The sequence below is a fragment of the Theropithecus gelada genome, chromosome 3 (genome assembly GCF_003255815.1).
Source record: "Theropithecus gelada isolate Dixy chromosome 3, Tgel_1.0, whole genome shotgun sequence".
Lineage (NCBI taxonomy): Eukaryota > Metazoa > Chordata > Mammalia > Primates > Cercopithecidae > Theropithecus > Theropithecus gelada.
This window is the reverse complement of record NC_037670.1, coordinates 135,240,954-135,254,898: the sequence shown is the minus strand read 5'-3', so window position 1 is coordinate 135,254,898 and position 13,945 is coordinate 135,240,954. Positions and strand designations below refer to the sequence as shown.

The 13,945-nt window shown below is 34.6% G+C and overlaps 1 protein-coding gene across 5 annotated transcripts in view; it reads left to right on the top strand.

The window, feature by feature from the left end:
• IMMP2L (inner mitochondrial membrane peptidase subunit 2) overlaps positions 1-13,945 on the top strand; it is an 879,518-nt gene that overhangs the window by 660,005 nt on the left and 205,568 nt on the right. For 4 of the 5 annotated variants that reach the window (XM_025379241.1, XM_025379243.1, XM_025379240.1 and 1 more), the window contains one exon: positions 9,208-9,310. The exons of the other annotated variant lie outside the window; for it this stretch is intronic. In XM_025379241.1, the coding sequence (XP_025235026.1) occupies positions 9,208-9,310 (103 nt within the window). The remainder of the gene's footprint in view (positions 1-9,207; positions 9,311-13,945) is intronic. 5 annotated transcript variants of the gene reach the window in all.

The window sequence follows — 13,945 nt, the reverse complement described above, 5'->3', positions numbered from 1 at the left end:
GTTTGGAAATGCAGAGGACTTAGAATAGCCAAAGGGGTTTGGAAAGGAGTATAACAAAATTGGGGGAATCATCGCACCTGATTTCAAGACCTATAAAGCCACAATTATCATGGCAGTATGATATTGTATAAACATCAATGAAACAAAATAGAGTCCAGAAAAAGACTCATCCATATAGGGTGATATGGTTTGACTGTGTTCCCACCCATATCTCATCTTGAATTGCAACTCCCACAATTCCCACATGTCATGGGAGGAAGCCAGTGGAAAGTGATTGGATTATGAGTGCAGGTCTTTCCTGTGCTGTTCTCATGATAGTGAATGAGTCTCATGAGATCTGACAGTTTTAAAAAACGGGAGTTTCCCTGCAAAAGCTCTCTTCTCTTGTCTGCCGCCATATGAGATGTGCCTTTCAGCTTCCTCCATGTTTGTGATAAAGTCATGTTTACTCTAGTTCGTATTTTCCTGACTACTAGTGAATTTAAGAAGTTTTTCCTGTCTCATCTGTTACTTGCCTATTTGTATCTTTTATCCATTTTCAATTGAATTGTCTTTTTTAAACATAATTTCATTACATATGCAACATCTGTACAACATTTTCCCCCCATAGATACTGTTAATTGGTTGACTTATGTATTTATAGTACCTTTTGTCTTTCAAAAGTTTTTAATTTCAAAATACTCAGATATTTTTGTATGTTATTTTACAGCATACCTTTTGCTTTTTAATTTTACTTAAAAAGGCTTTCCTCAATACCACATGGAAATGTAAGTCCAATAAACCTCTTCCTTTTGTAAATTGCCCAGTCTTGGGTATGTCTTTATCAGCAGTGTGAAAATGGACTAATACTAGGGCAAATTAATTTTAACAAAGTTAACAAGGTAAGTCAAGGGAGAAAGAATAATTTTTTCAAAAAAATGGAAAAATTGGATAACCATATATAAAAAATTGAAATTTGAACCATATCTCAGACTGCATAAAAATTATTATAAATAGCCTAAAAGTATAAAACCAGAAGAAGAAAACACAGGAGAAAATCTTTGTAATTTTTGGGTTCAGCAATAATTTCTTCTGAAAAACATGTACTTTAAAAGAAAAATGTTTTAAATAGACTTCATCAGAATTAAAAAATGTATATTCTTTGTAGGAAAAAACTGTTAAGAAAAATTTAAAAGCACACGGATTAGGAGAAAATAGTTACAAAACATCTCTAATACAAAATTTATATCCAGATTATATAAAGAATTCTTACAACTCAGTAATAAGACAAATCACTGAATTTAATTTTTAAAAGTTGAATAGATAATTCACCAAAGAAGATATGCAAATGACAGATACATGGAAAGATGCTCAAATCATTAGTCATTAGGAAAATGCAAATTAAAACCATTCTATGCCCTTAAAACGGCTACAGTGGAAAGAATGATAATATCAAGTGCTGGTGAGATGTAGAACAACTGAAACGCTTAAACATTGCTAGTCCTACTGCTTTGGAAAACAGTTCTGTAACCAAACGCAGGTCCCATCCCTCACCCCTTGCAGTGTCTAATTAACAATAATGAGATCTGACAGAAAATAACTTTATTCCAAAGGTAGCTGGGGGAGGTATTACAAGCTCTTGCCTTGAGGGTACCACTTCAGTCTTCAGGACAAGAAGGCACGGGCTTTTAAAGGGGACTTGGCATGAACAACATGTAGAGGAGGGAGTGAGGAGGGATGGGGTCTTCGAATGTCTTACCTGTCGGGTGGTCTGGTTGGTGCCAATGTGGGCAGAGGCAGGTTGTAAATTGAGGCTACCTCCTGGTGGAAGAGAGTTCTGGAGGCACCTGGTTTGCTTCAAGGTAGGGTCTCTGGGACTTCTAAGTAAACTCATAGATAAGCTTGCCATGCCTGGTTGAGAGAAGGTAAAGGCTATATTTGCCTTCATTAAGAACTAAGTAGGAGGTGGGGGGAAAAGAAAAATAAAAATAATCATTTTTTTTCCTTTTAAAAATAGGATATTTGACCACAGTTTGACAGTTTAAACATTCACTTAGCAGGTGAGCCAACCATTTCATTTGTAGAAGAGAAATGAAAATGTGTCGTACTTATACTGCAATGTTCATAGCTGCTTTAGTGTTCATATTCAAGAATCTGGGGTACTGTGCTCACTATCTGGGTAATGGGATCATTCAAATCTCAAGCCGCAGCATCACATAATATACCCATGTAAAAAACCTGCACACGTACCCCCTGATTCTTAAATATAATTTGAAATTATTTGTGTAAAAAGTCAAAAATTAGAAACAGCTAAAATGTTCATGAACTATTGATTGATAAATTCTGGTACATTCATATAATAGTATACTATTTTTTTAAAAAAGTAACAAACTACTTTTGTTTGAACAATGTGAATTGATCTCAAAAGTATTAGACTAAAGTAAGAAGCCAGAAGTAAAAGAATACATATTGTATGTTCCCATTTACAGTCACACCTTGTTTTATTGTGCTTTCCCTGATTGTACTTTGTAGATGTTACATTTTTTATAAATGTAAAGTTTGTGGCAGCCTTGCATCCAGCAAGTCGATTGGCACCATTTTCCTGAAAAAATATGCTCGTTTTGGGTGTCTGTCAGCATTTTTTAGCAATAAAATATTTTTAAATTAAGGTGTGTATTTTTAGACATAATGTTATGGCACACTTAATAAGCTACAGTATAATATAAACATAACTTTTGTAAGCACTAAGAAACCAAAAAAGTTCTGTGACTTTGTTGCAATATTGCTTTATTTATTGATTTATTTATTGAGGTGATCTGGAACTGAACCGACAATATCTTCAAGGAATGCCTGTATGTAAAATTCTAGAAAAGGCAAAACCATAGTGACAGAAAGCAGCATAACAGGGATTGCCTGAAGCCAAGGATAAGGGTGGGGCAGATTTGCTCGCAGAGAGACATGAAGAATCTTTTTTGGGTAACTCAAGTGTTTCATATCTTGATATAGATAGGGATTATGTGACCGTTGATTTTTAAATTCATTGAGTTGTATACTTAAGGTTGCTGAATTCTATTTCATGCAAATTATGCCCCAGTAAGGGAATTCTACTGTCAATTTAATTTTCTTTCTTTTTTTTTTTTTTTTTTTTGTTAAGGTAGTCCATGTTTTTTCTCTGGAAGCTTTTCAGAATTTGAGGTTGGGAGTAGTGAGACTTCAGTGTTCTACAATTTCATTACAACATATGATGGTGCGATTTTTACTTGTTATTTGCACTGATTGCAGAATCTGCATTTGTAGCGGTCAAAGGAAAACTTCCCCTTCGCCCTCTGAAAACTGACTGAAAAATAACTGACAAAAGGCAGATTAATAGGAGTGAAGTCATACAAAGTGCAATGGAGGCTTCAGTCACAGAGCGAGTACACCAGGCAATGGAGTACAGATCATTTTATACCCTTCTTTTTAGGGGGAAGGGAGATGGGGAAGTGTGGAGAATTTTAGGGTGGTAGTAAATGGATTTTATGGGAATTCAATGGGGTTGAACATACAATGGCCTGAGACAAGTTGGACCCACAAAGCAGACGATGGTTTGTGACCAAAGTTTATTCAGGTATGTTGAGACTTCAGACTTTCTTCCTGCGATATGAGTTGAGTTAATGAAAACTCAGGGAATGGACCGGAGGTAACCATTTTCTTCTGAGCCAGTCTGGACTTCAGGGAGATAAGGGAACTTCAGGGAACAGCTTCATCATGAGCTTTATTTAGGAGAGACAATGGGTTGAGAAACAGGAGGTGGAAGGAGGTCAGAGAGACCTTGAGGCTTCTTCAGTTTAACACATCAAAGTGCCATATTTTGGGATATCAGTTTCTGAGGCCCAGCACATTTATTCATTCATCAATTCGGGAAAATCCTCTACCACCATCTCTTCAAATATTATCTCTTCCTTGTTTCTTTTTATTCTCTTTCTTTGGAATTTTGATTACACTGATGTTACATTTTCTTACAATGCTTCCCATATCTTTCTAATGTCTCTAATATTTTCCATTTCTTTAGTGCTCTGTATTGAATTCTCCTCCAGTTCATTACTTCTTTCTTTAACTCAGAGTAATTTGCTTCTTAACCCACTTATTTAGTTATATATTTTAATTTTTAGAATTTCTATTTGGTTATTTTTCAAGTGTCTATCTTTCAAATATTATATTCTTCCTTACTCGTGTATTTAATTCCCTTTATACTTTTAAAAGTATTTAAATATAGCGTGTATATTCATAAATCCAGTATTTGAAGTTTGCAGGAGTCTAATTTTGCTACTTATTGTTTGTCCTGACTCACTAAGGTGGGTATTTCCAAATGAGATTTGTAATTTTGGATTGTGGGTTCCTGTTGGCTGGGATTTATCTATAGAAAACCTGAAAACCACATTTGAGGGATTATTCTCTGCCAGATGCCTGGGGCCGATTAAAGTTGATTCTTAACTGTGTGAGACTACCCAAGTAGTGTGAATTTGAACCTTAGTTTCACTTGAGAACAGAAGGTAGATTCTCAAAAGAGAGTTTTTTCTCTTTCAGAGGCCAACACTACAAAGGCAAGTGTTCTTTTTATTTTTCTTTCCTGATGGTGGATTTTTTTTTTCTGGTTCTATCTGTTAACAGTGATAAAGAGACCTAGTTCTAACTGCTGATCTTTCTGAGTCCAGAGCCCCTGACTTCTGGTCCTTCAAGACAATGAAAACCATGGATCTAGTATCCAGGGAGCAGTAAATACACTCAGGGCAGCCACTACTTTGGACAATGAGAAAAACTAAGAGAATAATTTGAAAAATAGATAAGAATACCTTAAATCAATCATGAATTATTAATATAAATAAGTGACCTACTTAAGAGGGAGAGAAGGAAAGAGAGAGAGAGAGTGTGTGTGTGTGTGTGTGTGTGTGCGCGCGTATTTGGGAAATACTTTTAATAAGAAGTTCTTCCTTTCTTTCTTGTGGTAACAAGAATTACCTAGACAATACTTTTTGTATTCACCCGATGACACTCAAAAGATTCAGAGACTTAAAAATATTGTTTTCAAGGTCAAATCAAATTGGAGGCAATGATTCTTTATTCCATTTATAAGACCTAGGTAACTTGTCTTGGTAAAGGTAGTACTAAAAATGCCTTTTCTTTTAGACAGGTAGTTAGAATACCATACAGAGCTCATTTTTGACTGTCAAAACCAAAATTATTTGCAAGCCGTAGATACATACAACCTTGTAGGCTGACACCTCACTTAACTGTTAAATCACCTAAAAGATTATCTTGTCTTTCTTTTATGTGAATTCAGGAGCACAAAGCTATTTAAAATTCTTTCTCTAGAGAAATTCTATTAGGAGTATTATATTTCTTTGGCAGTCCTAAAAAGAACCAGCCCAATATTTTAACATCATATTTTTTGAAGCTACTTTGGATTATTCTTTAAAAAGTTAGATTGAAACCCAAGAAACAGAATATGCACTGGGATACAGCGTGAATTTTACCAGGGTTTTTCTATAGCTCTAAGTGTTCTTTCAAATCTGTCTGGTATCTAGGAAACCACTCTGTATTAGCATAGCAATATTCAAATATACAAGAGACTAGTAGGTAAAAACACAAATAGATTGTACTTTCCCCTACTACTCCCTGCATATTTGAATATGCAGAACACAAATAGTGTTTTTACATGTAAGTTTTAGAGTGTCCCAGAAGAACATAAGAGCAAAAGAGAAAAAAGATTGATTGTACCATTAAAAATAGTCTGTAGTCACAGTGCAGTCGTCGGGAGAGGAAATTACTGAAGTGTAGTTCAGGTAATTTTAAAAAACTGATGCTAATAGATGACAGAGGCTGAACACATTCTGACTTATAAAATGAAAGAAAATAATGGACAAAGGAAGACAATAGCAATAAAAACTACCACTTACTGGGTTCTAACTATACATCGGAACTATATTCAGTGCTTTACTTAAATTAAAAACAGTCTCAACTACAAGAGAATCCACTTATCAAGTGTTTAATGTATGCCACTTTTATCTATAGAATAATTTTTTGAGTTAGGTATTGTTACTTGCCCAGTTGTGTAACTGAGGAAACTGACACAGAGTTTCATCAACTTGTGCAGATCATGTAAGCTTGAAAATGTTAAGTAAGATACAAAAGCCAAGACAGGCTGGCTCCAGAGTGTATGCTGTATAACAATCTTTCCATTTTATTTTCATCTAACTACTAACCTTCATTTCAGCCCAGTTAGGGCAGGAGTCCCTAATCTCCGGGCCACGGACTGGTACTGGTCTGTGGCCTATTAGGAAATGGGCCACACAGCAGGAGGTAAGCAGCAAGGGAAGCTTTATCTGTACTAACAGCCACTCCCCATTGCTCCCATTACTGCCTGAGCCCCACCTCCTACCAAATCATCCGTGTCATTAAATTCTTACAGGAGTGCGAACCCTATTGTGAACTGCGCATGTGAGGGATCTAGGTTGCATGCTCCTTATGAGACTCTTATACCTGATGATCTGTCGCTATCTCCCATCACCCCCAGAGGGGACCATCTAGTTACAGGAAAACAAGCTCAGGACTCCCACTGATTCTACATTATAGTGAGTTGTATAATTAATTCATTATATATTACAATGTAAAAATAATACAAATAAAATGCACAATAAATGTAATGTGCTTAAATCATGCCAAAACCTTCCCCCACCCACCCTGGTCCATGAAAAAAAAAAATGTCTTCCATGAAATCAGTCCCTACTGCCAAAAAGGATGGGGACTGCTAAGTTAGGGTATGTCTTCTCCCATTTTAAAGATTGGGAAATAGAGGTAGAAACTCTAAGTAACTTGCAAAAGATTACTTGTGAGTAATAGTATCAAGATCAAAACTGGTCTACTCTGTTTCCAGAACCTATATACTTCCCACTCTATTATTCTGCCTTTATGACAGTATTTTTTATTCTTCAGTTATTCATTCATTTGGTCATTCATTTAACAAATGTTTGTTGAGTACTCTGTGCAGTCTGTTCTGGGCTCTGGGGATACTCTTGTGAACAAAAAAGGCAAAGTTCCAAAGATTGCATTCCAGTGGAGGGAAATAAAAAATAAACAAATAAACCCATAAATGTATATCAAGTGTTAGCAGGCTCAATAAAGAAAAATAAAGCACTGTAAGCAGCTAGAAAATAATGGGATAAAGGCTATATTTAAATTTTTCAGATAAGATGGTCAGTGCAAGGAAACGTGTAACTGTCACTGGTCTTTTAGGATGCTGTTGCCTTCTATCACAAGTATCCTGGCTTACATGACGTTAAAACTCAATCTTGGTTTCATATCACTCTTCTGGTTTCTGGAAGAATATGCTTGATTTAAAACTCACCATGTCATTGCAGAAATAATTTTATGCTGGTTTTCCTTTGTAATTCTTGAATGGTTATTTGAAGAGACAAAATTGGTAATTGTTTTCTTTCTGAGCATTTATCCAAAATACCCAGCTTAATAAGGTGAACAAACGTTTGGACTGATTTGGAGAGTATGCCTTGCCAACAATTAAGTAAAAGGATATTTTCTTTGTCATTAACATTTCATGTAGAATATTAGTTCTTAGAAGCAGTCTAATAATAAAAGCTGTAGTGATGTCAGGAACTAATTGACTGATTTTAATTGAAGAACACTTATATTACAGAGTATATGATGGTAAGATGTGTTCAACTTGTTTTTCACTTTTCTTTAAAAAGCTGAAAACTTTCTTCCCAATAGTAATTAAAAATAAACAGCAGTCATTAACTTACTGTGGGCTTCTAATAGCCACAATATTGCTTCCTTGCATGAATGATTTACTGATCTAAAGTAAAGTAATTCAACACTGAAATTATCTTGAAAATTAAAAACCATCCTAGGTAATGAATAGTTTCAGTTTCTGTAGCACCAATTTATGTTTAGTTTTTTTTAATGTATTCTTCTGCACATATACAACTTGCTAATGAATAAAAATAGTCTCAAAGGGACACCACCTCAAAGAACAGTATGTATGCCAAGCTCAGTTTCTGAACTCTGCAGGCTTGGAGGTGATATTTATGCACTCCTTCATTCAGCCAACACTTACTGAGAAACGTCTTTAGGCCAGGCGTTTTCCTGAGCTTTTTAGGGGATAAAAGAAAAAAAACGCAGTCTCTGCCCCCAAAATAACTTCTTATTATGGGATTAGGTTAATATTTTATTGTAAGCCTGTCTCTTTCATTTAGTTGGTTATATCATAATGTATTGAACCAATTCTGTGTTGTTGAATATTTAGGTAAATTATTATTATTTTTTGCTATAAAAAGCCTTGTTTGAACACCCCTTGTAGTGAATAAATGTGTCTGTATTTCTGATTTTATTTTTCAAATGGATTTCTACAAGTAGAATAACTAAGTCAAAAGACAAACATTTTAGTATCTTAAAAATGTACCAAAAAGTTGCCTGAAATGGAAATACAGGGAAAAACATTATACTATTATACATTGCTACGAAAACTGTGTGAGATAGCCTTTTCTTAATCTATTTCCTTGCCAGCATTAAGAATATAGAATGTTTTGCAACATGTGTATCATTGATCTTTAGTCTTCACAATTGTTAAAAAATTTTCATTTTTAGGAATACTTTAGTGCTGGTTAAAAATTTTCAATATTTGATTCAATATCTGATATTGATAGTTTTTATCTAATAAGAAGTTATCCAGATTATGTTCTTTCCTTTATTTCTTATGCTGAAATTTAGAGTATTAAGAGGTTATGAAAAGTGTTGTCCATTGGTTGAGAAGTTTGACTGCAAAAAATGAAGATTGTAGTTGTGCGTGAGTCTGTTGGAAAAGTTGAATATTAACTTAAAAGTAAATGTTAAAAAACCAAGTTAGATCTGTATTTTGTTGGGGTTTATTGGATTTCATAAATACATATTTAGAATATTGTGAATTATATTAAATAAAACACATTATATTTAGTGTCAATACATTTTTTCTAAGCACAAAATTCTTACCTATAGAAATATAAAAAGAAAAACAATACTGTGAATAGATTCAAAGGGCTCTAACCACATCTTCCTTAAAAATGAAATTATGGAGAAGCTTCATGGTTAACCTGTCTGTAACATCTATATAATATTTTTGCCATTCCTGAGTTTGTATGCTCAACAGTTTGATCTCTTTTCTATTCATATCTCAGTGGTTACACTGTTTGTTTCCAGAACCATAGGACACAAAAACCGGTATGTCAAAGTCCCCCGTGGTCACATCTGGGTTGAAGGTGATCATCATGGACACAGTTTTGACAGTAATTCTTTTGGGCCGGTAAGTCATCTTTTATCTTCTTGTTGATATAATTGGATTTCAAAGGTGAGAACAAAAGTATGTCAGATAGGTTATTTGGGTAAGACTGATCATCAATTTTATAGTGGAATAGTTTATGTTTGAAAATTTCCTTTTAAGTATCATAGATAAAGTACACTATCAGTGTGTATGTAGGTATGTGTGTGCACATGTGTTTCTTAGAAAAAAAAAAAACTCATACACTTCAAGAAAGTACCAAAAAATGCTTTTGGCCAACTACCTTATTCCAAATTGGAAGATCTTTTTTTCTCCCACGGGAATACTTTGTAGCTTATATTTTCAGTTGATGTTTAGGTCATGTACACATTATGTAGGCATCAGTTTTCTAAATCATTAGTTTAAAATGCAAGTGTAATGGAAATCATATTAGTAAATGTACAGGAAGCAAATTTTACCTCTACCCTCTTTGGGTCCCGGCGGGGCCTGAGAATTAAATTGACATAAGACAAAGTCATAGGAGAAAAGCCAACAAATTTAAGATAAGTTTTAGGTGGCACAGGAGCCCTCATAAAGAAATGAAGACCCAACAGGTGGAAAAACGTACATACTTTTATGTTAGATTGAACAAAGAGACATAATTGTGGAAAAGTAACTAAATTATGTAGTGAGGCTAAAGGAAGATAATTATTTTAACACATTTTAACAAGGTCTGTTGGTACAGAACCCCCTCTGTGCCCCCTGCCATGACTTCCCATGAAATAATGTTTTTTTCTCCTGGTACAGGAAGGGCATCTTTCACATGAAAAATTGTGTCTCCTGCTTTCAGGAAGAAAAGGAAAAGATTAGAATGCCCTTCTTGCATCTGCTGTTTGTCAAGTGCCTTTAGCTTAAGTTATCCTCATGTCAAAGTGGCATATTTTGGAATGGCATAATCTGTCACCCTTTATAAGTAGAATGTTAGAATTATTGAGTTTATAGTAGACATGCAGACATTCCTTATTCCATGCTTGCACTCCATAAAATTGAGACTAAACTGGTATTTTGGGAGTTTTTTCATGTTGAATGTATACAGAAATTCTGTATTTATGAATTCCTGCAATAGCTCATAATATAAAGTGAAGAATCTTTTAGTTAACTGGCACTACACCTGCTTCTCATTATCTAGTGTGTTTAAAAGCTTGGATCTTCACTCATTAGATTTTCCTAAAGGTAAACATATCTGTACTTGTAAACATATATGTAAGTTGAGCATCCCTAATCTAAAAGTCTGAAATCGGAAATGCTCCAAAATTCTCATATTACTGAGCACCAACATGATAATCAAAGGAAATGTTCATTGGAGCATTTTGGATTTCAAATTTTGGGATTAGATATGCTCATCCAGTAAGTATAGTGCAAATCTCCAAAATAAAAAAAAAATCCAAAATTTGAAATACTTCTGGTTTCAAGTATTTTGGATAAGGGATATTCAACTTGTATAAGTTAATATTGAATACCTTTAGATATGTTTGTGAAAAACATTTTATCCATATAGTTTTTTCTAAAATTTAATGTTGGTGGTCTCTAATAAAACAATTTCTTTCACATAGTATGAGGGCACACTCCTGCTGTCACTAATGGAGCAGCCACTTTGACTCATCTTTGGCTGACAGTACAGTAATAGAGCTAGAGCTGGACAAACGTATATGACTGTGTGGAAGATAACTTTAGGAAACTACTCCTACTTTTTTTTTTCTAGTTGCAATGATGATAATAAATACTACTAAGACCCTTTCTTGCCTTTGAATAGTAATTATTACAAAAATATAATATAATTTTTGTAAGGTATACTAAAGTGAAATAAACAGATTGGAAATGTTTTAGGTCGCTTACAGTGTAGAAGTGACGCTTGTGACAAAATTTTGTAGCAACTCGCAAGTGAAAAAGATTACCTAAAAACCATTTTATGTCTCTCTCATCACAGATGTGATTGGGTATGAAATATTTCCATTATGTATGATGTCTCTATGAAATATCTTTATGCTAACCCTCTTGAGTTTATGATCATTGCACAATGATAGAAAATGTCCTATCGTCTCATGATACGGATTTGCCAATTTATGACTTTAGTTTGCATTTCTAGTGTGATAAATACCTTTCATAAGTTTACTTTAAAATTTTGATAATTGTCTGAAAGTGTTGTTCAGTGCATATTACTACTTGATTTTACTAGATTATATCATAAAGACTTGGTGATTCTAATGTGTTGCTTTATAATTGCTCAGAATATTTTCTAAGCATTTCTTTCAGTAATTTCTTTCTCTGTGAAAGACATTAGTGTCTTTTCCTTTACGACACCTAGTTCTATGTAGATGAATACATTTTCTGTTGTAGCCATGATGTTCTTCACCAGCACACAAAATAACTGATTATCATAGATAGTGACAAATTTTCTGTCTGCTTTAAAATGGAAGCACATAAAAAGTAAAGTTTGTATTTGTATTTGTATGTATCTATAGCTGTGACATTTCTAATAGTGATTTTTAACTACTCTACATTGACAGACTCTTCAATTAAAAATGCATGCAGCGATTATTATAAATATTAGTAATTATATTTGCACTGTTCTCCTAGATAATATGTTCCATTTACTGAAAACACAAATGTGATTCTTTCCATGGCCTCCAGTTAGCTTGTACATTTTCCACTTTGAAGTTTTTCTATCATTTTTATTTAGGTTTAATCTGAGAGCAACCAAGAGACTTTCACTCTTTCCTGCATAGTGATTTGTGAAATTCTAGTATCTAAAAATAAACCTAAAGTAAATTATTTATATATTTAGCACCTAAAATATATAATTTATTTTAGCTACTTTGACCAAAGGACATTAGAAGAAAAACTTTTGGCTTATACATTTCAAGGCAAACATAACTTTTCTAAGATGTATAAATGTATTTTGATTTTTAGGTTTGTGATCATACTGTGACCTTGTGAACAATTTGTGTGCCGGGACTATGAAGCATAACTGAATAATTCAGATTCAGAAGCTATTTATGATAGAGTGCCTCTTTCTGAGAATGGAAACTTTGAGCTATACTAAATATGAGTTCTTTTTAGTTCTAAGTCATTTGGAAAAGAGCAAATTCAATCACTTATTTCATTGATACCTTATTAGATAAAATATTAGCCCCCAGAGTGTTTTGTGAAGGAAATATGCCTAATAGGAGATGATAGTTTTAGAAATAAATGAGCATTAGAACTATTATTTATTAATGAAATGAACTGTTGGTTTGAAAGTGATGATATATAGAATATTAAAGTTCCATAGAATTCCTTTTGAAGTTTATGAAGAACAAAAATTTTTTCACTTTTTAAAAACTAGTGAAAAGTAAAGGAGAAAAAGTAAAGGTGATGTTTTTTGAAAAGTGTGGAAAATGAATATTAAAATTTATGAAGTGCAAAAAATTTTCCATTTTTTAAAAGCCAATGAAAAGTAAAGGAGAAGAAGTAAAGTTTATGTTTTTATATCATGCAAAGCTTTTCATTTATGCCTTCAAGACACATTTTTGAGCACCTGTGGTTTGTCCCCTTTGATTTAGGCTTGTGGATCCTGATGGGTGGGATGGCTCAGGAGAAACAAAAGTTACATTTAACCAGGCAGAGATTTTAGATTCTGTAATATATGTGGGAAATGGACATTTTAAGCAATTTAGTATCTAATCATACCTGTTTTGATTTTTTTCCACTATATAATACTTCTTTGGTAAAAAACAAAACAATAGATTCTTGGAGTTGCAGGAAGGATGAAAGAATGGGACCTTTTCTTTTAAGAGCACTTGACAGCCGGGTGTGGTGGCTCATGCCTATAATCCCAGCACTTTGGGAGGCCGAGGCGGGTGGATCACCTGAGGTCAGGAGTTTGAGACCAGCCTGACCAACATGGTGAAACCCTGTCTCTACTAAAAATACAAAAATCAGCTGAGTGTGGTGGCACATGCCTGCAATCCTAGCTACTCGGGAGGCAGAGGCAGGAGAATCACTTGAACCTGGGAGGCGGAGGTTGCAGTGAGCTGAGATTGCACCATTGCACTCCAGCCTGGGCAACAAGAGAGAAACTCTGCCCCCCCAAAAAAAGAGGTTGGGGGAAGAGGAAGGGAGGGAGAGAAGGAGGGAGGGAGGCAGGCAAGAAGGAAGGAAGGAAGGACGGTGGGAGGGAGGGAGGGAAGGAACGAAGGAAGGAAGGAAGGAAGGAAGGAAGGAGGGAGGGAAGGAACGAAGGAAGGAAGGAGGGAGGGAGGGAAGGAAGGAAGGAAGGAAGGAAGGAAGGAAAGCACTTGACAAAGAGGAATTGGGACTGAGTCTTGGGAAATGTTTAAAATAGTCAGAGATTATAAGGACAGAGATTCAGGTCATAGATGATAAAGAGTGGAGTGAACCTGTGAGCCTTCTGAATTCTTTTGCCACTATCACTAAACATTAAAACATACCCTGATGCCCAGAAGGAGCAGGTAAGAGGATCAATAGATTCTACCAGTACTAAGGTATAATCCCCACTCTCAAGGAAGGATGGAAGGGAGGGAGACAATCAGTCCTTCACAACACATTGTAACAAATACTCTAGATGGGGGTATGACAGGGCCTTTTAGAGAAGTAGAGCGTTTGTGTATGAAAACCCAT